The 27,450-nt window shown below is 51.4% G+C and overlaps 2 protein-coding genes across 3 annotated transcripts; one reads left to right on the top strand and one right to left on the bottom strand.

Annotated features, from left to right (window-relative positions):
• The first annotated feature begins 568 nt into the window (after positions 1-568).
• Positions 569-15,245, top strand: EPX (eosinophil peroxidase). Its single transcript, XM_065896379.1, has 13 exons — positions 569-653; positions 761-854; positions 1,112-1,287; positions 1,432-1,549; positions 1,640-1,769; positions 2,616-2,822; positions 7,949-8,267; positions 9,754-9,914; positions 10,271-10,526; positions 10,949-11,119; positions 13,473-13,710; positions 14,277-14,489; positions 14,801-15,245. The coding sequence occupies exons 1-12, from the start codon at positions 578-580 to the stop codon at positions 14,476-14,478; spliced, it is 2,148 nt and encodes a 715-aa protein (XP_065752451.1). The 5' UTR covers positions 569-577; the 3' UTR covers positions 14,479-14,489; positions 14,801-15,245.
• A 724-nt stretch (positions 15,246-15,969) lies between these two features.
• Positions 15,970-26,909, bottom strand: MKS1 (MKS transition zone complex subunit 1). Of its 2 annotated transcripts, XM_065896853.1 has the most exons (18): positions 26,820-26,909; positions 26,304-26,413; positions 25,113-25,183; positions 24,483-24,638; positions 23,331-23,428; positions 23,015-23,143; positions 22,648-22,752; positions 22,095-22,203; positions 21,507-21,563; positions 20,385-20,427; positions 20,062-20,127; positions 18,495-18,565; positions 18,075-18,144; positions 17,868-17,975; positions 17,054-17,187; positions 16,482-16,564; positions 16,298-16,395; positions 15,970-16,190 (listed from the first exon to the last, which is right to left on the bottom strand). In XM_065896853.1, exons 1-18 carry the CDS (start codon positions 26,897-26,899, stop codon positions 16,099-16,101), a joined length of 1,680 nt encoding a protein of 559 aa, XP_065752925.1. In that variant the 5' UTR covers positions 26,900-26,909; the 3' UTR covers positions 15,970-16,098. The 2 variants fall into 2 exon arrangements, with proteins under 2 accessions (XP_065752925.1, XP_065752926.1); XM_065896854.1 differs by lacking the exons at positions 15,970-16,190; positions 16,482-16,564; positions 17,054-17,187 and having other exon boundaries at positions 16,358-16,395; positions 26,820-26,899.
• Positions 26,910-27,450: the final 541 nt, after the last annotated feature.

Genomic DNA, 27,450 nt, shown 5'->3' with positions numbered 1-27,450 from the left:
GAGCACCTACTGAATACTAGGCCTTGTGCTGGGGGCTGGGGAGATATGACAGTAAGGCAGACCTGGCTTCTGCCCTGTTGGAGGAGGAGAGGGACCTTTCCTATTATTTAGCCCAAGTCCCATTTTAGGAATGTGGAGACTGAGGCTCAGAGAGGGGAAGTGACTTGCCCAAGACCATACAAATAGTTAGGGGCAGGACCAGACGCAGCGCTCTTCTGAGGCACACCCAGCAAATATTCACTGAGTGACATCTGTGTTCTAGGCACTGCTCTGGGCCCTGGGAGAAATATATCAGTGAACTCGATAACAAAGAGGCTGGGGATGGAGTGAGCAGGTGAAAGAACATCTCCATGTTGCTGAGGGGTAAAGTGGGGTGTTTCAGTGTCACAACTGCCCCCAAAACGAGAGGGAAGTCCCAGAGCTCCACCTCAAGAGGCTGGGCTTCTGAGGCCCAGAGCTCCCCTCCCTCCCCCAGGACAGGCTATAAAAGTCCCTTCCCAGCTACTTCCACAGAAGAGCAGGAGGAGGTGAGAGGTGTGATCGCTTACCCCCCTGTGGCTGGGGTCTCACTGCAGAGATGAAGTTGCTCCTGGCCCTGGTTGGGCTCCTAGACACCCTCATCCTGGCCCGGCTCTCCGAGGGCACCACTCCAGGTAATAGCCCCTTGGACAGCCAAGGAGGAGGGCAATGGAGGGGGAAGCACTTGGGTCTGAGGGACCTGTGGCTGCCCTGGACCCTAAGCCTCCTTCCCTCTGAACAGCCTCCCCTAGGGTAGTGGAGACCTCAGTCCTCCAGAGCTGCATAACAGAGGCCAGGTTGCTAGTGGATGCTGCCTACAATCAGACTGAGAGGAGGTGGGCCTGGGCCTGGGTCTGGGGACTGCATGGGCCTGGAAGGGTTGACGATGGGGGATGGATGGACAACAGCCAAGGTCATCTCACCCATCACCTGCCCCTGGGCACCTTGGGAAAGTGCCATGTCGGTAGAGAGTCTCCCTTCTATCCATCCTTCTGTCTGTTTACACCGTGCTGACTGTCCACTGCCCAGGTTAGGGCTCTGCTGGGTGTGTCTGCTTCCTCTCTCCAGCCCTCCCTTCTCCTCTTCTGGGCAGCATCAAGCAGCGCCTTCACAGTGGCTTGGCCAGCCCCATGGACCTCCTGGCCTACTTCAAACAACCAGCAGCGGCCACCAGGAGAGTCGTTCAGGCCGCTGATTATATGCACGTGGCCTTGGGACTGCTGGAAGAGAAGTTACAACTCCAGGGGTCCAGATCCTTCAATGTCACTGGTACTGCGGAGTGGAAGGAAGCCAGGAGGGGGTTGCAGGGTGCACGCCTTGGGGTGTTGGGAGGGGAGAGGGGAAAGGGATGGGAGGTACAGAACAGACCAGCTCTAGAAGAAGCTAGAACCCTGCCCACTGTCCCACCCGCAGATGTGCTAACGAAATCCCAAATGCGGCTGCTGTCCCAGGCCAGTGGCTGTGCACCCCAGGATGAAGCCGAGAAGTGCAGTAACGAGTACCGAACCATCACTGGGAGATGCAACAACAAGTGGGTGCTGGGGCAGCACCTAACCTGGTGGGGCCCAGTTCCCTCCTCTCCTCCCCAACCCTGCTAACCCCAGCCCACCCACCACTGCAGGAGGAGACCACAGCTGGGGGCCTCCAACCAGCCCCTGGCGCGCTGGCTGCCAGCCGAGTATGAGGACAGCCTGTCGCTCCCCTTCGGCTGGACCCCCGGCAAGAGGCGCAATGGCTTCCTCCTCCCCCTTGTGAGTCAGGGCTGAGGGGCTGGAGGACGTTCCATCTCTTCTAAACGTGGGGAGTAAAAGCACAGCCCGGAGTCGGACAGGGCTCGAACCAGGCTGTCCCACAGGCTGGCTGATAACTCTGGGCAAGGACTCCGGCTGAATCAGTTTCCTTGGCCGTAAAACCCACTTAATATCGCTGTTGTGACTATTAGATAAAGTCCTTGATATAAACATCCATGTAGGATGTGATCTATCAATGCTAGCCATTACAATATTGTTTTTTTCTGAAAGAATTCATGTCAAAGTGCCTTGCTAAATATAAGAAGCAATACATCTTAATGTAGTTCTGGCTATTGACCTAAACTATTTCACATTTAACAATTTATCAATCTTCTATTCATATGCCAAAATAACAATCTGTCATCTACCCATCTATCAACATCTATGTATCAATTTTTCTTCCGTTGATCTTTCCATCTATCCAATTCTCTATTATCCATCGCCTAGCAACCAATCCTTGCATCTATCAATCAGTTCTACCATCTAATTATCCATAAGTCTATAAATTGATCTATCAGTTTCATCTATTTATCTCTCTGGAGAAGCTGGTGGGGTCTGAGCCAGCCAACCTGGCCCGTCCCCTTCCTGGAATTACTCCTGGAGTCCTCAGGAGCTGGGCTGGAGAGCATCCTTGTAGGAATGACAGCCACATAGGAAGTGGGACAAAGCAGGAGAGGGGAAGGGAGGGCAGGGGAGGAGGAGGGACTGTGTTAACTCCAGCAGGGGCAACCTGCCACCCCCTGAGTCCTGGGTTGGCTCTGACACCCTGCAGAGTCAGCGCCCCACGCTGATCTATCTCCCCACCAGGTCCGAGCCGTCTCCAACCAGATCGTGCGCTTTCCCAGCGAGAGGCTAACCACCGACCGGGGCCGGTCCCTCATGTTCATGCAGTGGGGCCAGTTCATTGACCACGACTTGGACTTCGTCCCTGAGTCCCTAGCCAGAGTGGCCTTCACTGTGGGCGTCGACTGTGAGAGGACCTGTGCCCAGCTGCCCCCCTGCTTCCCCATCAAGGTACTTAACCCCGACTCCCAGGCTCCTGATGTGGCCTCCACTTCTGGCCGAGAGCTGGGGCTGGGCATCTGGTACCTAGTGCACCTGCCTTAAGGAGCTGCCTGTGACTCTGGAGTATCAGACAGAGACAAGATGCACAGTCTGGCACAGATACCTGGTTCTGTGTGTGTTTGGGGTGGGGGTGGGGGGCAACCTGCCAGGAAGTCCCGGTGCTGGCCTCACAGAAGGGGAAGAAGTTGAGACTAGCCTTGACCCCTGGGTCCCTTTCCAACAAGGGAAGCCTTTAGGGTCTCTTAGCTCTTGCCCTTCTCTCCCTCCTGGGGTGGTCTGAGGGCCCTGCAGTTCTCACCATTTCCTGGGATCAGGCTGTGAGCACGGTGCTATCCTTCAGCTGAGAGGCAAGGATGGTGAGGGACACTAGGGAAGAAAAGACGGGCTCCAGGGAGCACAGCCTCTTCTGGGGACAGAGGGGACCCTCTGTGCACGTGTGCGCGCGCGCACACACAGACACACACACACACACACACACACACACATTCGCTCGCCCCTACTGGGTAGGGCAATGTTCTCGCGACATGACATGTGAGGGCCCCTGGCTGGCTCCTTCCTCAAGCTCCTCTGGGGAACTGTCCCTTATCTTCCTATTATACCTTTAGCTCTTGACTTTTTTTTATTTATTTAATTTTTAACATCTTTATTGGCGTATAATTGCTTTACAATGGTGTGTTAGCTTCTGCTGTATAACAAAGTGAATCAGCTATACGTATACATATATCCCCATATCTCCTCCCTCTTGCGTCTCCCTCCCACCCTCCCTATCTCACCCCTCTAGGTGGCCACAAAGCACCGAGCTGATCTCCCTGTGCTATGTAGCTGCTTCCCACTAGCTATCTATTTTACATTTGGTAGTGTATGTATGTCCATGCCACTCTCTCACTTCGTCCCAGCTTACCCTTCCCCCTCCCCGTGTCCTCAAGTCCATTCTCTACATCTGCTTCTTTATTCCTGCCCTGCCGTTAAGTTCCTCAGAGCCTTTTTTTTTTTTTTAGATTTCATATATATGTTAGCATAGGTATTTGTTTTTCTCTTTCTGACTTACTTCACTCTGTATGACAGACTCTAGGTCCATCCATCTCACTACAAATAACTCAATTTCGTTTCTTTTTATGGCTGAATAATATTCCATTGTACATATGTGTCACATCTTCTTTATCCATTCATCTGTCGATGGACACTTAGGTTGCTTCCCTGTCCCGGCTATTGTAAATAGAGCTGCAATGAACATTTTGGTACATGACTCTTTTTGAATTAAGGTTTCCTCAGGGTATATGCCCTGTAGGGGGATTGTTGGGTTATATGGTAGTGCTGTTTTTAGTTTTTTAAGGAACCTCCATACCGTTCTCCATAGTGGCTGTATCAGTTTACATTCCCACCAACAGTGCAAGAGGGTTCCCTTTTCTCCACACCCTCTCCAGCATTTATTGTTTGTAGATTTTTTTGATGATGGCCATTTTGGCTATTTCCTTACCCATATTAGGGAAGTTTTCAACTATAATCTCTTCAAATACTTTCTCAATCCCTTTTTTTCCCTCTTCTTCTTCTGGGACCCCTATAATTCGAATGTTGGCGTGTTTAATGTTGTCCCAGAGGTCTCTGAGATTGTCCTCAATTCTTCATTCTTTTTTCTTTATTCTGCTTGGTGGTAGTTATTTCCACTATCTTATCTTCCAGGTCACTTATCCGTTCTTCTCCCTCAGTTATTCTGCTATTGATTCCTTCTAGAGAATTTTTAATTTCATTTATCGTGTTGTTCATCATTGTTTGTTTGAGCTTTAGTTCTTCTAGGTCCTTGTTAAACGTTTCTTGTATTTTCTCCATTCTATTTCCAAGCTTTTGCATCATCTTTACTATCATTACTCTGAATTCTTTTTCAGGTAGACTGCCTATTTCCTCTTCATTGTTTGGTCTGGTGGGTTTTTGCCCTGCTCCTTCATCTGCTGTGTGTTTCTCTGTCTTCTCATTTTGCTTCACTTACAGTGTTTGGGGCCTTCTTTTTGCAGGCTGTGGGTTCGTAGTTCCCGTTGTTTATGGTGTCTGTCCACAGTGGCTAAGGTTGGTTCAGTGGGTTGTGTAGGCTTCCTGGTGGAGGGGACTAGTGCCTGTGTTCTGGTAGATGAGGCTGGATCTTGTCATTCTGGTGGGCAGGACCGCATCCAGTAGTGTGTTTTGGAGTGTCTGTGACCTTATTAAGATTTTAGGCAGCCTCTCTGCTAATGGGTGGGGTTGTGTTCCTGTCTTGCTACTGTTTGGCATAGGGTGTCCAGCACTGTAGCTTGCCTGTCGTTGAGTGGAGCTGGGTCTTAGTGTTGAGATGAGATCTCTGGGAGAGGTTTCGCCGTTTGATATTATGTGGTGCCGGGAGGTCTCTGGTGGACCAGTGTCCTGAACTCGGCTCTCCCACCTCAGAGGCACAGGCCTGACACCCAGCCAGAGCACCAAGACCCTGTCAGCCACACGGCTCAGAGCTAAAGGGAGAAAAAAAGAAAGAAAGAGAGAGAGAAAGAAAATAAATTATTAAAATAAAAAATTTATTAAAAATATTCTTAAGCAATAGAAAAAAAGAAAGAAAGAAGAGAACAACAAACCAAAAAACAAATCCACCAATGATAACAAGCACTTAAAACTATAGTAAAAACAACAACAGGTCTTCCCTGGTGGCGCAGTGGTTGAAAGTCCGCCTGCTGATGCAGGGGATATGGGTTCGTGCCCCAGTCCGGGAAGATCCCACATGCCGCGGAGCGGCTGGGCCCGTGAGCCATGGCCACTGAGCCTGCGCGTCCGGAGCCTGTGCTCCGCAGCGGGAGAGGCCACAGCAGTGAGAGGCCCGCGTACCGCAAAACAACAACCACAACAACAAAAACAGACAGAACCCTAGGACAAATGGTAAAAGCAAAGCTATACAGACAAACTCACACAAAGAAGCATACACATACACACTCACAAATAGAGAAAAAGGAAAAAAAAAATATATCTATATATAAAAAAATGGAAGAGAGCAACTAAATCAATGAACAAATCTACCAATGATAATAAACTCTAAATACTAAAGTAAGATAAACATAAAACCAGAAATAAATTAGATGCAAATAGCAAACCCCAAGTCTACAGTTGCTCCCAAAGCCCACCTCCTCAATTTGGGATGATTCGTTGTCTATTCAGGTATTCCACAGATGCAGGGTACATCAAGTTGATTGTGGAGATTTAATCCGCTGCTCCCGAGGCTGCTGGGAGAAATTTCCATTTCTCTTCTTTGGTCGAACAGCTCCCGGGGTTCAGGTTTGGATTTGGCCCCGCCTCTGCGTGTAGGTTGCCTGAGGACGTCTGTTCTTCGCTCAGCACGACGGGGTTAAAGGAGCCGCTGACTGGGGGCTCTGGCTCACTCAGGACAGGGGTAGGGAAGGGCACGAAGTGCGGGGCGAGCCTGCGGCGGCAGAGGCCGATGTGACGTCGCACCCGCCTGAGGTGCGCCGCGCGTTCTCCCGGGGAAGTTGTCCCTGGATCCCGGGACCCTGGCAGTGGCGGGCTGCACAGGCTCCCCGGAAGGAGGGTGTGGATAGTGACCTGTGCTCGCACACAGGCTTCTTGATGGCGGCAGCAGCAGCCTTAGCGTCTCATGCCCATCTCTGGGGTCCTTGCCGATAGCCGCGGCTCGCACCCTTCTCTGGAGCTCCTTTAAGCAGCGCTCTTAATCCCCTCTCCTCGCGCACCAGGAAACAGAGGCAAGAAAAAGTCTCTTGCCTCTTCGGCAGGTCCAGACTTTTTCCTGGACTCCCTCCCGGCTAGCCGTGGTGCACTACCCCCCCTGCAGGCTGTGTTCACGCCGCCAACCCCAGTCCTCTCCCGGCGCTCCGACCGAAGCCCGAGCCTCAGCTCCCAGCCCCGCCCGCCCCGGTGGGTGAGCCGACAAGCCTCTCGGGCTGGTGAGTGCTGGTCGGTACTGATCCTCCGTGCGGGAATCTCTCCACTTTGCCCTCCGCACCCCTGTTGCTGTCCTCTCCTCCGTGGCTCCAAAGCTTCCCCCCTCCGCTACCCGCAGTCTCCGCCCTCAGAGGGACTTCCTAGTGTGTGGAAACCTTTCTTCCTTCACGGCTCCCTCCCACTGGTGCGGGTCCTGTCCCTATTCTTTTGTCTGTTTTTTCTTTTTTCTTTTGCCCTACCTAGGTACGTAGGGAGTTTCTTGCCTTTTGGGAGGTCTGAGGTCTTCTGCTAGCGTTCAGTAGGTGTTCTATAGGAGTTGTTCCATGCGTAGATGTACTTCTGATGTATTTGTGGGAAGGTGATCTCCATGTCTTACTCCTCCACCATCTTGAAGGTCTCCCTAGCTCTTGACTTTTAAGCCAAGCATAGCAAATGCCACCTCAATTTAGAGTTACATTACTTGATGAGCAGGTCTGTTTTCACGGAATTGCCAGCTTCCTGCAACCTGTCCTGGGTTTCCTCGACCTTCACTGTCTCCAAGGCACCAGCACGGAAAGGGGCTTAGGAAATGTCTGTTGAACTGAATGGAATGAAAGGAGCACAAACCTCATATCAGGAGAACTAGGTTCTAATCCCTCCTTCCCAGCTAACAAGTTGTCATTTCCCCTCTCTGAGCCTCAGTTTCCCCACCTGTAAAATGAGGATCTAAGGCCTCGTCCATTTTTTTTTTTTTTTTTTTTGCGGTACCCGGGCCTCTCACTGTTGTGGCCTCTCCCGTTGCGGAGCACAGGCTCCGGACGCGCAAGCTCAGCAGCCATGGCTCACGGGCCCAGCCGCTCCGCGGCATGTGGGATCCTCCCGGACTGGGGCACGAACCCGTGTCCCCTGCATCGGCAGGCGGACTCTCAACCACTGCGCCACCAGGGAAGCCCCAGACCTTGTCCATTTCTAACCTTTCATGCCTCTATGACACAACGTGCTAAGGGTGCTCAGATGACCTGGTGAGCAGCGTGAGTCTGGATGAATCAAGGAGGGCTTCCTGGAAAAAGGGAGTTTTGAGCAAGGTTTTGAAGCAGGTGGGGGATGACCAGGAGGAGTGAGCTTGCTCGGGAGGGGCCCCAGTGTCACTGGCTCCTCTTCCACCTCAGATCCCGCCCAATGACCCCCGCATCAAGAACCAGCGTGACTGCATCCCCTTCTTCCGCTCGGCACCCTCGTGCCCCCAAAACAAGAACAAAGTCCGCAACCAGATCAACGCGCTCACCTCCTTCGTGGACGCCAGCGTGGTGTACGGCAGCGAGGACTCCTTGGCCATGAAGCTGCGCAACCTGACCAACCAGCTGGGACTGCTGGCCGTCAACACCCGCTTCCATGACAACGGCCGGGCCCTGCTGCCCTTTGACAACCTGCACGATGACCCCTGCCTCCTCACCAACCGCACCGCGAACATCCCCTGCTTCCTGGCAGGTCAGACTGGGGGGACGGAAGGACGAAACAGCCAGTCCCTGGGTTCCGGGTTGGGAAAGCCTCGTGGGACCCGATGGGGGTGCATGGCTTCAGACCTCAATATTAGGCACACAGATCTGTGCATAGTCATCCCAGAATCAGTAAGTTGGAAGGAGTCCCTTTGTGAACCCGGTGTGTGGCCGGAGATCACCACTTGACTCTCTTCGGTGATAAGGGGCTCACCCCCTCTGCTGTTCATCTGGTGCGGCGCTGACTGCAGAAAGCCCCTCCCCCCCCCATTTTGATCCAATGCCCATCTGTTGCTCTTCATCATGCTTCTAGAACCTCGGAGAAAAAGCTCTTTCACACAGTAATAGCCTCTTTAATAACCTGAAAGTAGCTTTCACTTTCGCCTAACTTTTTTTTCTCCTCTGGGCTAAATTCCCTTAGAATCTTCAGTTTCCCCGCTGCTCTTGCCAGACACTGTCACCTGGTACCTTCTTCTGGAGGCATAATCTGAACTCTCCTGGGGGTCTTTGCCCCTGCCCCCCTTGCTGGGTATCATAATGACGGTCATTGCTTCTGGTTACTTAATATATTTAAATGTGCCATCTCTAATCCTTACAGCAGCCCTGAAAGGACAGCATTATTAGCACCCTCGTTTTGCAGATGACACACTCATCAGGGACGATAACTAACGTGCTCAGAGCAGAGTGTCAGACAGCAGAGTCCACAGTGAGGACTTAAGTCAGTGTAGTGGCCAGGTCTGGGCTCTTTCCACTCTGCTCCACCACCTCCTTTGCAGGGAGTCAGCTCCAGCCCCTTTTCTAAGGATTGTATGTTTCTTTGCTCCTGGCAAGAGCGGCTTGCGCCTTCACCAGAGGTTTACTTAAGAGTAGATTGAATAAGACCACATTACAAGGGCTTAGTTCAAAGCCAGCAAATGACTGTGTGTAAGGCCACCTTCAGGAACGTACTTTCCTTCCCGGCCTCTAGGAGAAGGTTGGCTACAGGAACAGGCTCTGCCCAACCTTCCTTCTTTCTCCTTCCATGGGGCTCCCTGGGGAGAGCGGCATGACACCAAGCCCAAGCTGGGGAGAGGTCCATCCCCCGGGAGAGAGCGTGCAGAAGGATACAACCCACAGGACAGGTTCCTAGAGTCACCCAGGACCCTCCACCAGCTGTGGATCTGGTAATCCCGCAGACCAGAATCATTAGGCAAAAGGGTTCTGCCCAAGACCAGCAGCCGCCCTGTTCCACCTCACGCAAACTCAGTCCAGTAACTTAGGGGCCTGAGACTCCGCTGTCCTCCCACTCCTGGCCCATTGTGTGTGTCAGTGGAGCCTCACAGCACAGCTGAGGAGATGGAGGGCCAGTGAGGGCCAGGGGTTTGGCCCAGGTCACAAAATCCCACCACCTCTTTCTAGTCCCCAGAGCTCTGTCTGCCTTAGCAGAAAGACATTGCACTGGGAAGGACTACGGTGACTCTGAACTTGGGGTTTTCAAGGTGACAGCCGATCAACTGAAACCCCGAAACTGGCAGCCATGCACACCCTCTTTGTGCGAGAGCACAACCGGCTGGCAACTGAGCTGAGATACCTGAATCCTCGGTGGACCGGGGACAAGCTGTACCAGGAGGCTCGGAAGATCGTGGGGGCCGTGGTCCAGGTAGGGGACCCTAGGTCTCAGCATCCCTTAGAAGGCAATCTGGCGTGAGAAAGCCATCCTGGGGGATGTGTCTCAAGTCAGCTAGGTCTGGGTGATTGGGAGTGTTCCTGAGATCTGACCTGTGTCCCCAATACTTCCGCTAGCTCTCTCCGTGGCCCCGTTCATGTCACCCAGCCTCTCTGGGCCTCAGTATCTCCATCAGACAATGGGAGATTAACATCGCCACATTTGACATACTGCCAATAAAGAATCAATATGTCTGAGCAGCCCTTCGAAAAGCAAAAGGTCTGTCCAAAGGCAGGGGAGTGGGGTGGGTGGCCACAAAGGTAACGTTCCTCCTCCATCTTTTCTTCCAGATCATCACCTACCGGGACTTTCTGCCCTTGGTTCTGGGCAAGGCCAGGGCCAGGAAAACCCTGGGGCCCTACCAGGGGTACTACCCCAATGTAGACCCCCGTGTGGCCAACGTCTTCACGCTGGCCTTCCGCTTCGGCCACACCATGATCCAGCCCTTCATGTTCCGCCTGGACAGCCAGTACCAGGCCTCAGGACCCCACTCGCGGGTCCCACTCAGCTCCGCCTTCTTCGCCAGCTGGCGAATCGTGCACGAAGGTGACCAGGTTTTCCAGAGGCAGACAGGGCGAGGGGGTGGGGCCCAGCTTAGTGCCGGAGGCCAGGCTACTGCTAATCATCTCCCCAAGCGAGTGAAAACAAGGCAGGTGCCACCAAGACCCTCAGTCACGGGCCTCCCATCCCCTCCGGGATTAGAGGATTTCTAAAAGGGGAGGAGACTGGTGGTTGTGATCCTGAAAGGAGCTTGCCTTCCACTCCTTCTCAGAGAAGTGGGGGTGATTGCTTTTCTTGCCGGCTCCAGCTCCCTTCATGTCCACCCAGGCCACCATTTCTGGATACAAACATTATAGAATGTAAGTGACTGGCTTGTCCAGCTCTGAGCTAGCTTGGCATCATGTGATGACCCTAGGGGCTTCCAAAAGGCTGGTCCAATCTGTGTTGCTCATATTCCCCGCCACCAGGTGGCATCGACCCCATCCTCCGAGGCCTCATGGCCACCCCTGCCAAGCTGAACCGTCAAAATTCCATGTTAGTGGATGAGCTCCGAGACCGGCTGTTTCAGCAAGTGAGGAGGATCGGGCTGGACCTGGCAGCTCTCAACATGCAACGCAGCCGGGACCACGGCCTCCCAGGTGAGGGGGCTGCCCGCCCCTTCCCAGGCTTCCCCAGAGCAGGGTTGCTGGTGATGGTTGGTTGGGGAGAGGGTTCAGAGAAGACCCTTGGCGCCTCCTTTCTGACTGGGACTGTCTACAGGATGCGCTGAGGCTGATGCAACAAAGCATCCCTGAGACCTCCTTGCTGCTGTTCTGCCACGTCTTCTCCATCCTCCATAGGGTCTCTAGCTTCAGGGTCACAACAGGACCAGGACTTGGACGCAGGAGCTGAACAAAGGAGATCAGGACTTTCCAAGTAGAGAAAAACAGTGGCTTTAAAAAGCAAGGAAGGGCTTCCCTGGTGGCGCAGTGGTTGAGAGTCTGCCTGCCGATGCAGGGGACACGGGTTCGTGCCCCGGTCCGGGAACATCCCACGTGCCGTGGAGCGGCTGGGCCCGTGAGCCATGGCCGCTGAGCCTGTGCGTCGGAGCCTGTGCTCCGCAACGGGAGAGGCCACAGGAGTGAGAGGCCCGCGTACGGCAAAAAAAAAAAAAAAGCAGGGAAGAGCTGCTCCATGCCCCACCACCCTGGCAAGATCCAGGGAGGCAGTTTCAGGGATATAGAAACTGGCTCTTGGCTCTAATTGGGCAAAGAGCCTGAGAGGCAGGTGGAGTAAAAAGTAAGACTGCCTTGGTTGTTTGGTGAGGCCACAGAAAGACTTCATCTCAGGAAATAAGAAAAATTAGGCACTTTGCTAGGATCTTTAATGGATATTAACTCTTTTAGTCCTCCCAATGACCTTGAAAAGCAGCTGTGACAGACATTTTTATAAATGAGAAAATAAACTCAGAGACATCTAGTAATTGGCCCAAGCCCACATAACTAGGAAGTAGTAAAATTCGAATCAGTTTCAAAATTTCTCCTTTCATCCCCCTGTTCAATCCCCGATGTTAGGGGAAGGCTCTGGCCACAGCCTCACTCATCTCTCCCTCTCCCCATCTCCTACTTCCCTGTCTAAACACAACCCGAAGCCCCATCTGCCTCTGCTAATTTCTGGCCGTGAATAATAAAGGGTGGGCAGTTTCTACTGCACCTAACACAGCCCCCGGCTGGCACACAGCAGGCGCTCAAGAACCTGAGTTTCTTTGCTTCCCTACGCTTGGGTGCTCCTGACAGCTAGTGTTGTGGGCGCCCCCTGCTGGAGGTCTGATCTTGCTAGCTGCCCAAGCTGCCACACAGTGAGTTTCTGTACCCTCTAAACTGTCCCAGAAATAGTGTACTGATCGCAGCTCTTGCAGTCTCCTCCAATCCCTTCCCAAATTTGGAATTGGAAGGCCTGGTTTGGACTCCACTTAATGGTGGGGTGACCTTGGAAAAGTCACAGTTGCTCAAGCTCAGCGAATATCCATTGATAACATTGGGATTACAAAGCACCTCACAAAAACGTGAGGCTCCCGAGAGACAGCCACACAGCAGTGCTCAGTAATGGTGAAACATTATATGGTTTTCCTCTGTTCAGCTTGGGGGATGGTGTTTGGGAGTTGTAGTTCAATGGACAACGTTGGGCTGGTGTTTCTTTGAGTCATGGCAAAGCTATCTTCCTCCTATCTTAATGGTCCCCATCATATCATGTGACTTGTCCTGGTGTGGGATCCTGATGGCTGAGAAATCAGTATGGTCTTTGTTAGTTTATGAGGTGAAAAAGAATGTTTAATTCTAGTTAAAATTTTTAAATTATATTGAGGTATAATTAACATATCACAAAATTCACCGATGTAAAGCATATAATTCAATGATTTTAGTATATTTGGAGTTCTGCATCATACCTAATATCAGAACATTTTCATTACTCACAAAAGAAACCCAGTAATAATAGTCACTCCCCACCCCCACTCCAGCCCCTGACCATTACCAATCTTCTATCTCTACATATTTGCCTATTCTAGACCTTTCATATAAATGGAATCATATAGCATGCGGTCCTCTTCTGAGTAGATAAATTTTATCCATGTTCTTCATTTCTTGGTTCATTCACTCATTTATTCATTCGGGCCTTCTACAAATCTGAGAGTCTCTTCTGTTCTAGGTAATGTCTTACTTGTGCCTGATTAATGCCACGATAATATCATTGTGAGTGCTGGGTTACGACAGCTTCTTACATTAGGACACACCCCTCAGCGTGTGCACAAAGCATGGCTGTCTGCTCGCACTGCAAATGAAGAGGGCGGTGGTTTGGTCTTTGGAAGGTTCAAGGCCTCTTCTGCCAGCAGGGATTCCCTTCTGCCCAATATTGCCTGACCACAGAGCTCCCTCAGGAGAAATCGCAGCGAGCAGAAGCTAATGGGAATCCGCAGGGGTAAGACTAAACTGCTCCTGTCCTCTTTCCCTACAGGGTACAATGCTTGGAGGCGCTTCTGCGGGCTCTCCCAGCCCCGGAATCTGGCACAGCTTAGCCAGGTTCTGAAAAACCAGGGTTTGGCAAGGAAGTTCCTGAATCTCTATGGAACACCTGACAACATTGACATCTGGGTTGGGGCCATCGCAGAGCCTCTTTTGCCAGGGGCCCGAGTGGGGCCTCTTCTGGCTTGTCTTTTTGAGAAGCAGTTCAGAAGAGCCCGAAGTGGAGACAGGTAAGTGCCCCTACCCTAAAGGGAGCAGCCCCAGAGGCAGGGCAGAAAAGCACTAGAATTTCAGGACTCAGCAATGAGAGAAAGTACTCTTTTTAGCTTCATCTCTTCCAAGTACACAGGATCTGAGACCAGGAGCTCCTCCCTGGAGAGCTTGGTAAGAGGCAGAGAGAGCACTTGCCTGAGTTGGAGGCACCTTTAACTCAGGAGAGAGACTTCTCAGCCTCACTGTTCCAGGCTTAAGGATCCCAGAAAACATGGGCACAAAAGCTAAATCTGGTTTCCCTCCAATAAGCTTGTGGTTTAAGACTTGACTTCTTATTTGGATTTGGCATTTACCTGGGTTCAAATCCAGTCCTGGCTACGTAAATTACGGTGCAATTAATACTGGGCAACTTACTAGACTTCTGAACTTGTTTCTTCCTTTATAAAATGGGAATCATACCTATTTTGCAGGGATTTTGGAGAATTGAATGAAATAACGTATGTAAAGTACCTCACACACAGCAGGTGCTCATTCCTGTTCATCCCTGCCAAACTTCACCCACATCTCTCCGCTGTCTTGGTAGGTTCTGGTGGCAGAAACCGGGTGTTTTCACCAAGAGACAGCGCAGGGCCCTGAGCCGCATTTCCTTGTCTCGAATTGTGTGTGACAACACTGGTATCACCACCGTTCCGAGGGACATCTTCAGGGCCAACATCGATCCCCAGGGCTTTGTGCCCTGCACCTGCATCCCCAGCCTGAACCTGTCAGCCTGGAGGGGCAAATGAGGCTTCTGCAGGTAAGGGGGGCCTCCTCCAACAGCCCTGGGCTGGGTCAGGCCCTCACACCCTTCCCTGGACAGGACAGCTGAGTCCTCGCAGGCCCCTAAGCAGAAACAACAGAACTTGTCTCTAGCAACAGATCACGCTTTCACAGTGGCTTCCCAGTGTGCTAGCCTCTGGGTTGATAGTTAACCCCAGGGCCCAGGACTTTGAGGGGCAATTAGGAAGTATCCAACTAGCCTCAGCTTGGTCATCAACATCCTAAGAACAGCTCAATCTCTGGACATCCAGCAAGTTCCTCACTTGCCCACTTGTGCTGCTTCCGCAGGAGTCCATCCCAAGCCTCTGACCTTGGAGACCTTGGAGACAAGGAAACCTGGGGAAGACCACAAGGCTACCTCCTCCCCTGGAGCAACTGCTTCCTGCTGATGCTTTTGCTGGCTATAGCTCAGAGCTGGTTCTCTGGCTGGGAGTGACGGCCAGGGTTCCCAGCAGCAGTGAACCCTCCTGCCATGCGAGCCTCTTATGTAATAGGTCACACGTCAACTCCAGGTGCAAGGGCTCGTGAGCCAAGCAAGGGGGTCCTGAGGCCCAGGCAAGAAGAGTCATCTTCATCTCCAGCCACTCTCACCTATTTCCCACCCTGTCCCTGACCCCTGCCCATGACTGGGAGGCCACAGAGTCCCAGCCTCCAGCCACCCCATGGTCTTTCTCTGGAGCCTGCAGGCTGCACAGCACCCTCTGCTTCTCCCAATAAAGCACCCCTGAGGGCAGAAGCTGGTTTCTGCATTGGGCTCAGGGCGGGCAGGGGCTGGACCTCAGTCCCATGCTTTGCCCCAGATGTTTAAGAGGAGTGCTGCTAAGACACAGCTGGCACTGACCTTAAAGCCTCCCGTGGGGGCTGAGTTTAGAGCATCGAGAGAAACACTGTGGAGTAGGAAAAGGCAGGAAAGGGCAGGAGCGTTAGGGGCCCCGACATTAAGGAGAATGAATAGCTTGGCCGTGAAAGCGACCCAAGCAGAAAACCAGCCGACAGAACGTCAGTCAGTATAAAAAGTTTTTATGTACAAAAAACACAATAAAAGATGACAGCTAGCTAGCAGAAAGGACTGGGCATTGCCTTCAGCCTTCATTTACTATAGAAACAAGCCCCCAGCAGGAAGGGGAGGCTACCCTGGGAAGAGGAGGCTGGGTTCCCGGGCCAGGAGTGTAAGATCTCTCTCGCCTTCTTTCTCGGGCCTCCATGTGTAAAGCAGGTGTGGAGCAGGTGGTACTGCTGCCCTCTGCCACTGAGACCGTGAGACAGGCCGGAAAGGAGGCTGTGTCGAGGACAGAACTAACTCTGGGCTTCCCCCCAAAACTGGTCTCAAACCAAAAAGCCTGTCTTGTTGCGAAGGTCACTTGCAGTGGCTGACATGTGAAGACAGGGACCATATGGGGGCCACAGGGTCTTTGGCTTTGTTGCCACCCAGCAGCTGAAGACCAGGCAGGGGCCCAGCCCAGGATTCTCAGCTCTTCCGGTTCTCAGCAGGTCAGCGGGGTCTCTAATCAGAAAGATGAAGAGGGCCCAGGCCTTGGATATCACCCGTCTTGCCCTCGTGCACGGCGGGCCAGGACTGCAGTGAGCTAGGAGATCGTGGTTCCCGAGGGGCTCACGAGGTCCTGGGGAAGGCTTTCTCGGGCCTCCTGCATGCGGCGCCGGGCTCGACGGAAGGCTTCTGTGAGGGAAGCAGACACAGGAGTCAGCTGCCACGGTGTGGGGGAAACGGGGCGCACGGGGATGCTGGAGGGGGGTGTAGCTGGAATTGGGTGGGGGGAAGCCTACCTAGCACGTTGTGAATGGAACTTTGCTGGCTGAATCCCTCCAGACGGTCCAACACGCTCCTCATCCTCTTCCGGAGAGAACTTGACTCCATGAAGGCCCTGCGGGGGAGCCCGCCACATGGCCATGGCTGCTCCTGCAGCCTTCAGGGTCAGAAGCCCCGAGGCGGAGGGTGATGGCCACTCACCTGGACTGCTGCAGGCAATGCAGGCGGAAGGTGACACTGCCTGTGGTCTCTGTGCGGAGTCCAAAGCGGCTCAGACGCTCCCCCTGCGGCATCCGGTTAACGTCAGGTTTCTGTTGGCTCCTAGACCCCAGGCACCACAGTGGCCTCACTCCCATTCTTACTCCCATTCTTGGGGAGAACAGTTCTGTTGGGGAAACTTCATCCCAACACCCAGATTCCACCACCTCCCAACTGTAAATCAAGGAACATTCCAGCCTCGTTCGAGAATCAGCAGTCTTATAAGCTGCCTGCCAATCCTCTGATCCCTGAGGACTCAGGGATGGGCCGGAAGGAGGGGCCGGTTATTCCGACAGGGACCAGGGGAAACCTCTAAGTGTCCTGTTTTCCAGAGCTCTCCTAGGATAGCGGTGACGTTTGCACCTGGTGCAAGACGTGGCCGAGACAGGAGGGAAGGGACTGAGTAATAATGAAGCAATGAACAATGAAGAGTCCTTAACCCAGATTCCACCTTACTCCAGAAGAGATAGGGACGTAAGTTCCCAGCATGAAGTCTCCCCAAAGACAAAAGTCACCTTGAAGGTTCCTGGTATCCGCACGTAGGAGAGGTCCTCCAGTTCCAGAGAGCCACCAATGAAAAACCTCCTGAGCTCAGCCACCGGGCCCAGCTCCAGGGGCCTCCATGTAGGGACTGTCAGGGTGTGTGAGCCTGTGCAGGAAGAGGAGAACGGGGCCGGAAATGGCACGTGGTCCCTTGCTGCCTTCCCGGCAATGACACGGGCCTCGCCACCACCAAAACACCTGGTCTGGTAATGGCCTGACCTCTGGTGAAGGTCATCAGAGTGGTTTAGGGTACCCACTTGAAAATCAATTAGATGGAAATTCAGATCTCAGCTCTGCCAGTTATTACCTGGGCACCAGGACAAGTTTCTCAACCTCTCTGAACCCCATTCTCCTCATCTAATAACAACACCTATGCCTCACAGAGTGGTGGGGAGAATTAAAGGAGAAGCACTTAGCACACTGCCTGGCGCACAACAGAAGACAGCGGCTACTATTTCAAAAGGAACGCTGATCCACTCAATACACATCCACCGAGAGCCCATCTTGCCACGTGGCTGCTCCCTCAAGGCCACGAGTCAGATCAGAGGAGCCGGATGCAGAGCCCAGAGCTGCTCAGCTTCCCAGTTAGCTGTCATTTCACCCAGTTGTCTCTAACAGAGGGGGAACATTTCCTCAAAAGGAGCAAGGAAATCTTGCAAGTTAAGTGCTTCTAATTCCCAATCATCCCTACTCCTCTCAGGAAGTGGTCGAATCTTCTGAAGTGTTAGCCTTGTTTCTAGGAGCTAGGGCACATGGGCCACACGAAGGGCAGGGATGAGCGGTCACCTGGGGTGGCAGGCAGCACCACAGCCCCGTAGCCTTCCACGCGATACCTCTGCCAGAAGTCCAGCGAGAGGACCTCGCAGTAGAGCACAGGCCATGCCGGGAGAGCACCTGCAGCCAGGGGGAGAAGCGGCCAGGTCATGGGAGGCCTTCACCAGGAGAGGGCCTGTCTGAGGGGCCCCAAGGCCGAGCACCTGCCAGGCCACTCACCGGCAGATTCATCCTCATGGAGGAAGGAGGCCTCAAACGTGAACGGGTAGGAGAAGTAAGCCACATTATCCTAAAAAAGAGGAATGTTATTTTATACTCAGTGTCATGGGGTGGACGAGGGCTCACTTGGAATTTGTTTTCCCTGTAGCCAATGACAAGGTCACCATCCCAAGGGAAAAAGAAAAACTATCACCCCAGGTAGGAAATAAAAGGCTGAGAGGTGAAGGGACACCCAAACCCGAGCTGCTACCCCTCTCAAAAAGGCAGAGAGAACCCTTGGACCAGGCATCCCTGCAGAGCCCACAGCGAAGGGCCGGACCCAGCTCTGGAATCTTCCCCAGGCCGCGAGCGTGATAATCTTCAGATGCCTTCCCCCGAGCAGTCCTGTTCCCTTCTAGGTGCCCCCTCTCGCTGCCCTACCATTCCCAGGGACTTGGTGGCACAGGTCTGTGTTATTCCTGAGAGCTGCTGGAATGCTGGGCTTGACCAGCCTGAAAACCAAAGACCACATATAGTAAGTCAACGGGGAGGAAGGCAAGCAGTTGAGAAAAAGACAAAGTTCCCTTGTCCATTCACTCACTCATTCATGCAATCAATCATTCATTTCACATTCACTGTGTGTCTGCTATGTGCTACGACCAATCACTGGGGACATCTTGGTGACCAGATAAAAAAGCTTCCTGTCTCTCGTGGGACCACCATTCCAGTTGGGGGTGGGAGGGGGGAACAGACAACAAACCAACCAACAAAAAGACTATCAAGTAGTAATAAATGCTAAAGTAAAAATAAAACAGGGTGAAGGGACTGAGTGGCTTGAGGCTCATTTAGACGGGGTGGTGAGGGAACACCACTCAGAGGTGACACTTAGGCTGACACCTAAACTAAAGCAGAACCAGTCGTGCAAAGATTGGACACAAAAGCTTTCAGACAAAGGAAATGGCCCTGAAAAGGCCCTAAGGTGGGAATGAACTTGGCCTGCTCAAGAACAGAAATTACAACTGCAATGCTGTAAGGGAGGGATAGGCAGGGGCCAGCTCGTTCAGAGAATGGAGTTTGGATTTGGCTCTAAGAGGGAAGGGAAGCTGTTGGGGCTTTAAGTTCAAAAGAGACACAACTGGTTTACATTTTAAAGGCTCAGTTAGGCTGTGGTGTACGTGGCAAATGAAATGTAAGAGGGAGCAAGACAGGAAGTGAGAGGATAAATTAGAAACCTAAGGCTTTGGCCTAAGCAAGAGATGATGGTGGCTTGGCCCAGGGTCCTCGAGAGAATAGAGGATTCAAGACATCTTCTGGAGACAGAACTGCCAAGAACTCCTGATAGAATGAATGGCGGTAGGGAGCTAGAGAAAGTGAGGAGTCAAGGATGTCTCTTAGGTTTCTGGTATCAGAAACTAAGTAGATGACACTGCCATTCAGCTAAGATGGGCAAGACCATGAGGGCAGGTGTGAGGCAAGAGGGGGAATCAAGAAGCTTTTGGTCATGTTAAACAGGAACGACAAAGAGGTAAGTGGACGTGACTCTGGAGTTCAGGGGAGAGGCTAAGGCTAGAGAGGGCCATCTGGGAGTCTGAGACATACAAACAGTACCGAAGCTACAGGATGTGTGAGGCCACCGAGAAAGACCGTGGAGAGAGAGTAACAGAAGGCCAGGCCCAGCCTTGGATACTCTAATAGTTTTAGATCCACAGAAGATGAGGGAACAGCCAAGAAGGCCGCTGAGCCCCCAATGAGAGAGACGAGAGGAGCACAGAGCCAGAAGCCAAGAGGAGAGTCTCAGTGAGGAAAGTGAGCTGTGGTGAATGCTTCTGAGAGGCCAAGTAGGGTGAAGGCAGAGATGTCACCACAGGATTTCACATCTTGGAAGTGATCTATGACCTTGAAAAGAATAGTAACAATTTCAGTGGAGGAGTGGGGAAGGAAGTCTGACCGAATGCCTCTGGAAAACTGTCAGAATGGGTAAAAAGAGAGACTTATGAATATTACTTACTAGTAGATGGCAATTCCACGAAGAAGTGGACGTAAAGATTGTCAAACTCATAGCCTTGGGCTGAAACTAAGAAAACAGGAAACTGTTTCAGCTTATCCTCCTATCACCCTTAACACCCGCCCCAGTCCTAAAGGGCCTACCCACGTGTGGAAGCGAGTCCCTCAAGGGCCAGGAACTCCCTGTGCTTCCAGGAAAGACACATGCCTGAGCCTCCCGAGTGCTGTGGACAGCCCAAGGGCTCTACTAGGGCGGGGAGGATTACTCCACAGCTAAATCTGGCACTTGCCAAGCATCAAGGGACTTCTGTCTGGTAAGACACTTACCTACCTCTCCATTTACAAAGAGCCGGAGGGCACCTGGTACCGTCTGAGGTAGAGAGAAGTGGGGACAGATCAGGAGGTCTGAGGGAAGCGACACCTCTCCTCCAGCCTGCCCGTAAATCCCCAGAGGACCTGACGCTGGATGCCAGATCCAGGTGTGTGACTAATCCCGCTTCCTCCCCACCTGCCACTTCTCCATAAATCTGTTTCCTTCATTTCTAAAAGTGTGTAATGTAATGGAAAAAGCACCTAATTTAAATGGTGGGGAAGGCAACAAAGTGTGGGGTATTTACAAGAATGGCCAAGAGAAGCACCCACAGCTGCCTGCTGCCGTACGGCGAAAGGCTAGAGACCCCTGCTCCCTCTAGAGGGAGGTCAAGAGACTAGGCAGTTTCCTTTTTAAATTATTTGTGTATCTATCTTATCTCACTTTTTAACACCGAAAATCTGTTGCTAATACAACACAAAAATAGTGAAAGTTAATTTTTTAGAGAGAGAGAGGGAGACCACCAGGTAACTCTCTCCTTGTTTCCAGATCTAGAAATGGAACTCCTGGAATAAGAGAGGACAAAGAATAGGACCACAGGATTACGGACTTAAACTCTTGTTTTAAGAGCCAAACTACCTGACAAACAGAAATGACACCCCTCCCTCTCTATGGGGCATTAGGAAAAATATCTACATGAAGAGTAAGGAAGACACTTTTCATCTTTACGTTTATTTATAAAATTAATTACAAAGTAATACATGAATGCATTCCCGCTGATAAAAATTCAAAACCACCTAAGTTTAGAGAATAAAAAGTAAACATTCCTGACATGTCCCTCTCACCACCCAATAGCCATCTACCATTTCCCAATCCCACCCCCTCCCCAGAGAAAGCCACCCATAGGGTGTGTGCCCTTTGAGACCTTTTCCTATGCATTAACAGTTCTATATCAATATGCAATGCTTCTAAAACATAACAAGGACTATACTCTAAATGTTGTTTTTTACTTTTTTCCACTGAAGAGTATGTCTTTGGGACATACTGAAGAGAGAGAGAGAACTGTCACTGAGCCGCAGTCAGAACGCTCTGGCTACAGAAACCCAGCTGGCGGAGCTGCAGGAAACCCAGCTACTCACCGTCTCAAAGTCAGTGCCTACGAGGCTGTTGAGATACTCCTTGTGCCGGCCATAGAGCTGAGGAAACAAACCACACTGAAACTCAAGGTGCGACCCCAGCCAGACCAGGGTTCAGATCTGCATGGGAGGGAGAAAAGCAGCAGGAGTGGGAAGTGCCACAGAAAGCTGGAGGCCTAAGCATCCCAGACACTGACATCTGACGGTGAAGCACAGAGGCTCTGGAGTCCCCTGGTCTGGGACCAACCCGGCTCTCGCACTTACGTGCTCGGGCAGACTACTTAGCTTCTTGATCTCCATTTCCTCATTTATAAAGTGGTAATAATAAAAATATTCACCTCAAAGGCTTGTGGTACAGTCTAAATGAAATAAAGTATGTGAAGGGCCTAGCACAGAGCATGGTAAATGCTCAAATAAATGGCCATTATTGTGATGATCTTATAATAGGATCGAAACCTTATATCTGACATGTCAGCAGTGCTTCCCAAGTCAGGTGAGGCCTCTAAGAGCAAGGCCTTGCAGCTGCTGACCCAACCTCGGCCGCGGCCTCGGCTCCCAGCTCTCTGGTTCCTGGACTGAACCAGCACTTACGTCCCTGAGCGCACGCTGCTCCCGCTCTTCCTCCTCAGGCTGTGCAAGGGAGGACACGCTGTCAATCGTATACTTCCACAGCTCCTGCTTCTCCCCGTCTGTCTCGATTCTGTAAGGTTAAAGCCACAAAGGGACTAACTAACTCAGCAAACAGGAGGTGGGGCCCTCGAGACCCAGCCCAGGGAGGAGCCGATTTACAGTTCTGTTATTCTAAGACGTAAGATGAGGAACAGTCAAGCCAGAGGAGAAGACCTGGCTAGTTCATCTCTCCCAGTTTTGATTAGTCCCTACACGCAGCAGCACAGAGAATTATTTTCACCTAACTATACTGATGAAGGTATCACTTTCAAATCCGGGTAGGTGCATATTTTCTGAGAAAAGGATGCCCAGTGTCCTAAGGGTCTATGACCTGGAACAGAATATGAAGCACTGGCTGGGAATTTAAAAGTTAGAACACATGAAGGGCTTTCAGAGAATCTCCTCAACTTGGGGCAAGAAGTAAAGCCAAGGAAAGCAATGCCAGTCTCCGCCATCCCCTTCTTCCTCTTCTCACCTGTAGGGCCCTCTGGAGCCAGTGAAGTCAGGTTTTACTGTGATCACACCATTACTGTCCACCTTCAGAGTACAGAGGACATGTTCATACTTCTTATAGCCAAGCCTAGAAACCAGGGAATTAACACCAGGGTTCAAGACTGCTGCCCCACCTCCAGGGAAAGAGGAAGAGGTGTTCAGGACACATCAGGGGAGAGGACAGAGGCTGGAGTGAGAATTGTCATGGTAAAATACTCTCTTCCAAAGAAAAAGTAGAAGGAAAAAATCCCTCCCTCCCATATACCTGGGAGGACTATAAAGGAGAGTGACGGTTAGTGACAGGAGAAGAGAATGAAGGTCTGAGCTGGGCAGTAAGAAGCTTCACTCACTTTCCATAGGGGCCCAGGTCTGCCATGATGTACATTGTCTGAAGAGGGGTGTTGATGACATGGCTGTTCCGGATGAACTCTTCTGAGGGTTCCCAGGTGACGATTCGTGACTTAAGGATGCCACCCTCCCTGGGAGACACCACAGGAAGGGTCACTTCCCCGGCACCCCCCGAACAGCCTGAAGGAGGAGCTCAGGGGAGCACACGAAGGTGGAGGCCCGCTGCAGGATGGGACGCTCGAGTTGGTGGGCATACGGGGAACACAGGCATGGACGGACCGCAGAGGCCGCCACGGCCCTGTACACACTTGCACTCACATCCCTCGCCTGTCCTGCCGCCGCCGCCTGACATTTGCCATTCGCTCGACCAAGAATGACGGCATTTCGCTGGCTGCGGTGGTCATTTTCTGACAGTGCTGGGAAAACAGAGCAGCCCAGTGTAAGCCTGCTCAGGGCCGTGTGGGACCAAGGACCTGGAGGGAAGTCTTCCTTCTGAAACTTCCCACAGAACCTGAACCTCAGCGCACGGCCACCTCACAACCACGCTGACGGCGGGCACAGTGGCACAAACAGCCCAAGGAAGAGCCCAACCAAGCCTTGGTTTGCCCGAAGGTTGCAGCGGGCCATTAGCCTTGAGAAATGAGTTTATTTATGCTCATCTTAAAATGAGCCTGCAATCTCTAAACACATACCGACAAAAAGTTTGGTGAGTCTGCCTGGTAGACGTTGACATCACTAGGTGGTTGGAAGATCTGAAGTGTAACACAAGTATTCTGTGGAAAACCCTCCCATGGGTAACTGAACACTATCTGTAATTTTCTTTTGTTTACCAAAACAGACAACCCAAATTTTATATGCTACCAACCCGCAGCTTTCCTGATATAAGCATCAACCTTTCAAAAGCATTCACTTAACGCCTGGCTCCTTGCAGAGATCTACAAGGTCACAGACAAAAATCAGATAATATAGGCACTCCCCTCCCTCAAGGAGTTTAAAATCTCACTAAGATGGCAGAATATGCAGAAGAAAATGTAAAAACAAGTCCATGAGGGTATAGCTGTCATGGGCAAATTGAGGATATAAGCCATTCCCCACGCAGTACTGAATCCCTCTTCAGACCCATATATTCAGTTTCGGCTGAATCCGTGATGAATTTTATCTAGATGGCTCTAGACTCCATCCACCTGTCTGATCTCATGGTGCACGGAGGAAGCCAAACCCAGTGGCTGCTTCTCCCAGTCTGTAGGCTGCAAGCCTATGACGAGAGACACTGCCGGCTCCCCCAGGCCCTCCAGCAGACGGAGCCGGGAGCGGCAGCCTCACCACCCACAGACCGTGCCCACCTACTCCAGCTTGGCCGCCAGAAGGTCTGTATCCCCTTAACAGGCTTCCGAGTTAACATACAGACAGGCCGGAAAGCTAGGGGAGACGAAGGTGAAGGGAGCTACGGTGCTTGGGGAAGAATGCTACCTCCTCCAAATTGGTGTATCTATCAGAGTCAGTGTAGGTAAAGATTCGTCGGTTCTTCCTGCCATCCAGATCCTCCAGCTTCAGAATCTCTTGGCGGTACTGATGATCCAAAGGGCTCTGACAGGCTGCTTCATTTTGGTACAGATCTACTTCGAACTGAGGTCACAAAGAAACAAAGTTCTACTGAGAATATGTCAAATTTTGCTCCTATAACAGTTTGGTCAAATTAGTTCTATAGAGCTGATGCAACTTGACATGTTCTCATAGCCAACTGTCGTTTATCTAAACTAATGGAGGACAGGAGAGCCAACGAACGTTAGAGCTAAAAGGAACCACAGTGATAGTCTAATTCAATTCTGCTATTACAGAATTGACATACCAAAACAGTAATTCTGCTGTTTTGGTATGTGGCCCAGAGATGAAAAGTGTCTTACCCAGGATTATAAAACTGGGTAGTGGCAGGCACTATATTCCATTGACCCCATAAGCACAACAGTGGAAAGTATAAACTGTTATAAGCTTTCTGGAAATCAGTTTAGCAATATGTATCAAGAAACCTTCCCTGTGACTAGTCAGGTGGAAGGTGGACCAGGGGGAGGCAGACTGAGCAGACAAGGGACACTGGCTCACCTGGCTGAAGAGCTTCTCTTGCCACCCAATCACGACCTCCTCCTCTTCATCTACCTCCGGGCGGTGTCCACCTCCAAAGACAACAGAGTGAGTCAAATGTTTGAGCCAAACTAGCACCACTTCTCACTCTGTGGTTGGTTATAACCAAAGTCCCTGCTCTTATATTTGCCACAAAATCAGTTGGAGTTCACTGATCTATGAAGCACTCACTCTAGACTTACTCTATAGAGGCTGTGGATACGTGTAGAAGCCAAGATTAGGACCCAAGAAGTCTTAATCACTACTCTGATTTGAATAAAAGGAAGTCATGCCTTCCAGGAATTATTTGATCTAATTCAGTGTCAAGAGCTGAAATTTATTAGATATAGGCTGAATAGCTCTTCCTCAATCCCAACGGCCTACATTTGCTAGACAGGAACTGTGGCATTTTTATCTTCACTATTCCTGAAGCCATATATCTAGAATCACAAACACTATAACCTTAAGAGACCAAGTATCAGGAGAGAAAAGGAAAGACATACAACTGATTTTTTTTTTAAAGAACCAAATCTAATACACACACTCCTAGCTGAGTGTGCCTTTTCCAAAGACACATGCTTCACAACCTGCCAGCTCACACTCTTGCCCAGGAATATTTTTGAACAGAAACAACAAAAGCAGAGAGACCAGTGACCTAACGCAAACACACTGTCCTCTCTTCCTCACTTTTCTGGCTTCCCAGATAAGGAAAACTGCTAGAACACAGACGGTGTTAATATGTACATTTTCCAAGCAGACCCCCATTTTTAAGCTGTTTTAAAAAGTGTTTAGTTGTATGTTTCAAGCTTGGAGTGATACTTTCTCTTAGGAAAAAAATGCCACAAATGGTATTTAGGTTGACAGGCAAATTTATAACGTATCTAAAGTATGGTATTTGCTATTTCCCTACATTTGACCACAATTCGGATCTGCACCTTGCCGGCAGGAATCAAGCCTTATTCAATTTTACACAACATAATGTAGTAGTTAAAATTGCCTGGGATCAAATCCTGGCTTCAACATTTACCGGCCCTGTGACCTTGGACAATAAACCCATCCTCTCTATACCTTTTCTCAGACTATAGACCTGGGTCTACTCTGTCTTAAGAGGTAACCTCCGCCCTAGGCCCTTCCCCAGATCCCCAAGCGGCCACATCACCACCATTCACCCACTGGTGGATGGGTGAGGCCTAAAAGTGGCCAAGTCTATGAGGTCCTTCCCGGGCTGGGCAGCAGGCTGGTGGTGGAGGTAGCTGCTTGATGTGATTCTTTGCAGGTGGACTCTGCCAGGAAAAGAGAAGCCCAAAATACTCGTTACAAAACACTCAACCAGGAGATGAACGCAGAGCAAAGATGGGGAAACAAAATCAGAAGAGGGTACGGCTACCAAGAACGCGGCGGGGTGTAGGCGACAGAGGGGATGTGAGTGGGGCACGGGGACCTAAGGAGAAGACGATGGGAGAGTGTACTGGAGACACAGGGCCTCGAGAAACTTGGGAGGGGCAGGGTCCTGAAAGGGTGGGTCTGGAAGTTGTGAGTGAAGAGGGTAGTGAGGGAGACGCGAGGAGACGAGGTGACAGCGGTCAGGGACTGCAAACCCAAGTAAGGGTCCCAGCAAACAAGAAGTGAAGTTCAGGCTCTAATTATCTGACAGCATAAAAGCACGGGGCTCTGGGGTGATGCGACTACCGGAGGCGGAGGTTGCGCACGGGGTCCCAAGAGCGATACACGGCCTCTCCGGTGTCAGTGCTCCAGACGGTCTCCGCCATGACAGCTGCGCTGCGCGCGACTGTGCCGGAAAGCGCGCCGCCCCAGTTCCCCTGGCAACGGAAACGCTGGGTTAGGGAGGCGGGAACCCGGTTCCCTACGCGGCGCGGCAGAGCCCCGCCCGTTGCAGGCGCAGGCCAGTTGATGCCAGCGCACGCTTCGGCTGGGGCTCGTGCGGGGTTGCCGCTGATCCTGAGTGGGAACGAAGCTCGCTCACACCCAAGGCCAGACTTGATGCACTTTACAAATGAGGAAACTAAAGCAGCGCTATAGGCCCCTTTTATGCAGATTCAGACAGAAATGGTGATGGACACCAAACCCAAGCGTCCTGAGTTCTCAACTACTACTTTTTCCACCACACGACACAGCCTTCCACTGAATCCTGGGAAACTTTGGCCTCCTAATCGGTGGAGGTGACTCACAGAATGCACCCATTCTTCCCAAAGGAGTCAGGGGAGGTGATGATGGTTACCCAGACATGAAAATATATTCTTGGAAGAAGACAAAAAAATGTCAAGATTTATTAATCCTTGTGTTGGCATTCACTGAACCA

This window comes from Phocoena phocoena, chromosome 19 (genome assembly GCF_963924675.1).
Source record: "Phocoena phocoena chromosome 19, mPhoPho1.1, whole genome shotgun sequence".
Lineage (NCBI taxonomy): Eukaryota > Metazoa > Chordata > Mammalia > Artiodactyla > Phocoenidae > Phocoena > Phocoena phocoena.
This window is presented reverse-complemented; position numbering and strand designations above follow the sequence as displayed.

Coding starts and splice junctions, on each gene's coding strand:
- MKS1 (XM_065896853.1), bottom strand. CDS start 26,899: ATGGCGGAGACCGTCTGGAGCACTGACACCGGAGAGGCCGTGTATCGC. Junction 21,564..22,094: donor AGCAGCGTGCGCTCAGGGAC/GTAAGTGCTGGT, acceptor TTGTTTCCTCAG/CTCTATGGCCGGCACAAGGA. Junction 17,976..18,074: donor CCATGAGGATGAATCTGCCG/GTGAGTGGCCTG, acceptor CCCTGGCTGCAG/GTGCTCTCCCGGCATGGCCT.
- EPX (XM_065896379.1), top strand. CDS start 578: ATGAAGTTGCTCCTGGCCCTGGTTGGGCTCCTAGACACCCTCATCCTG. Junction 1,288..1,431: donor CAGATCCTTCAATGTCACTG/GTACTGCGGAGT, acceptor TCCCACCCGCAG/ATGTGCTAACGAAATCCCAA. Junction 11,120..13,472: donor CCGGGACCACGGCCTCCCAG/GTGAGGGGGCTG, acceptor CTTTCCCTACAG/GGTACAATGCTTGGAGGCGC.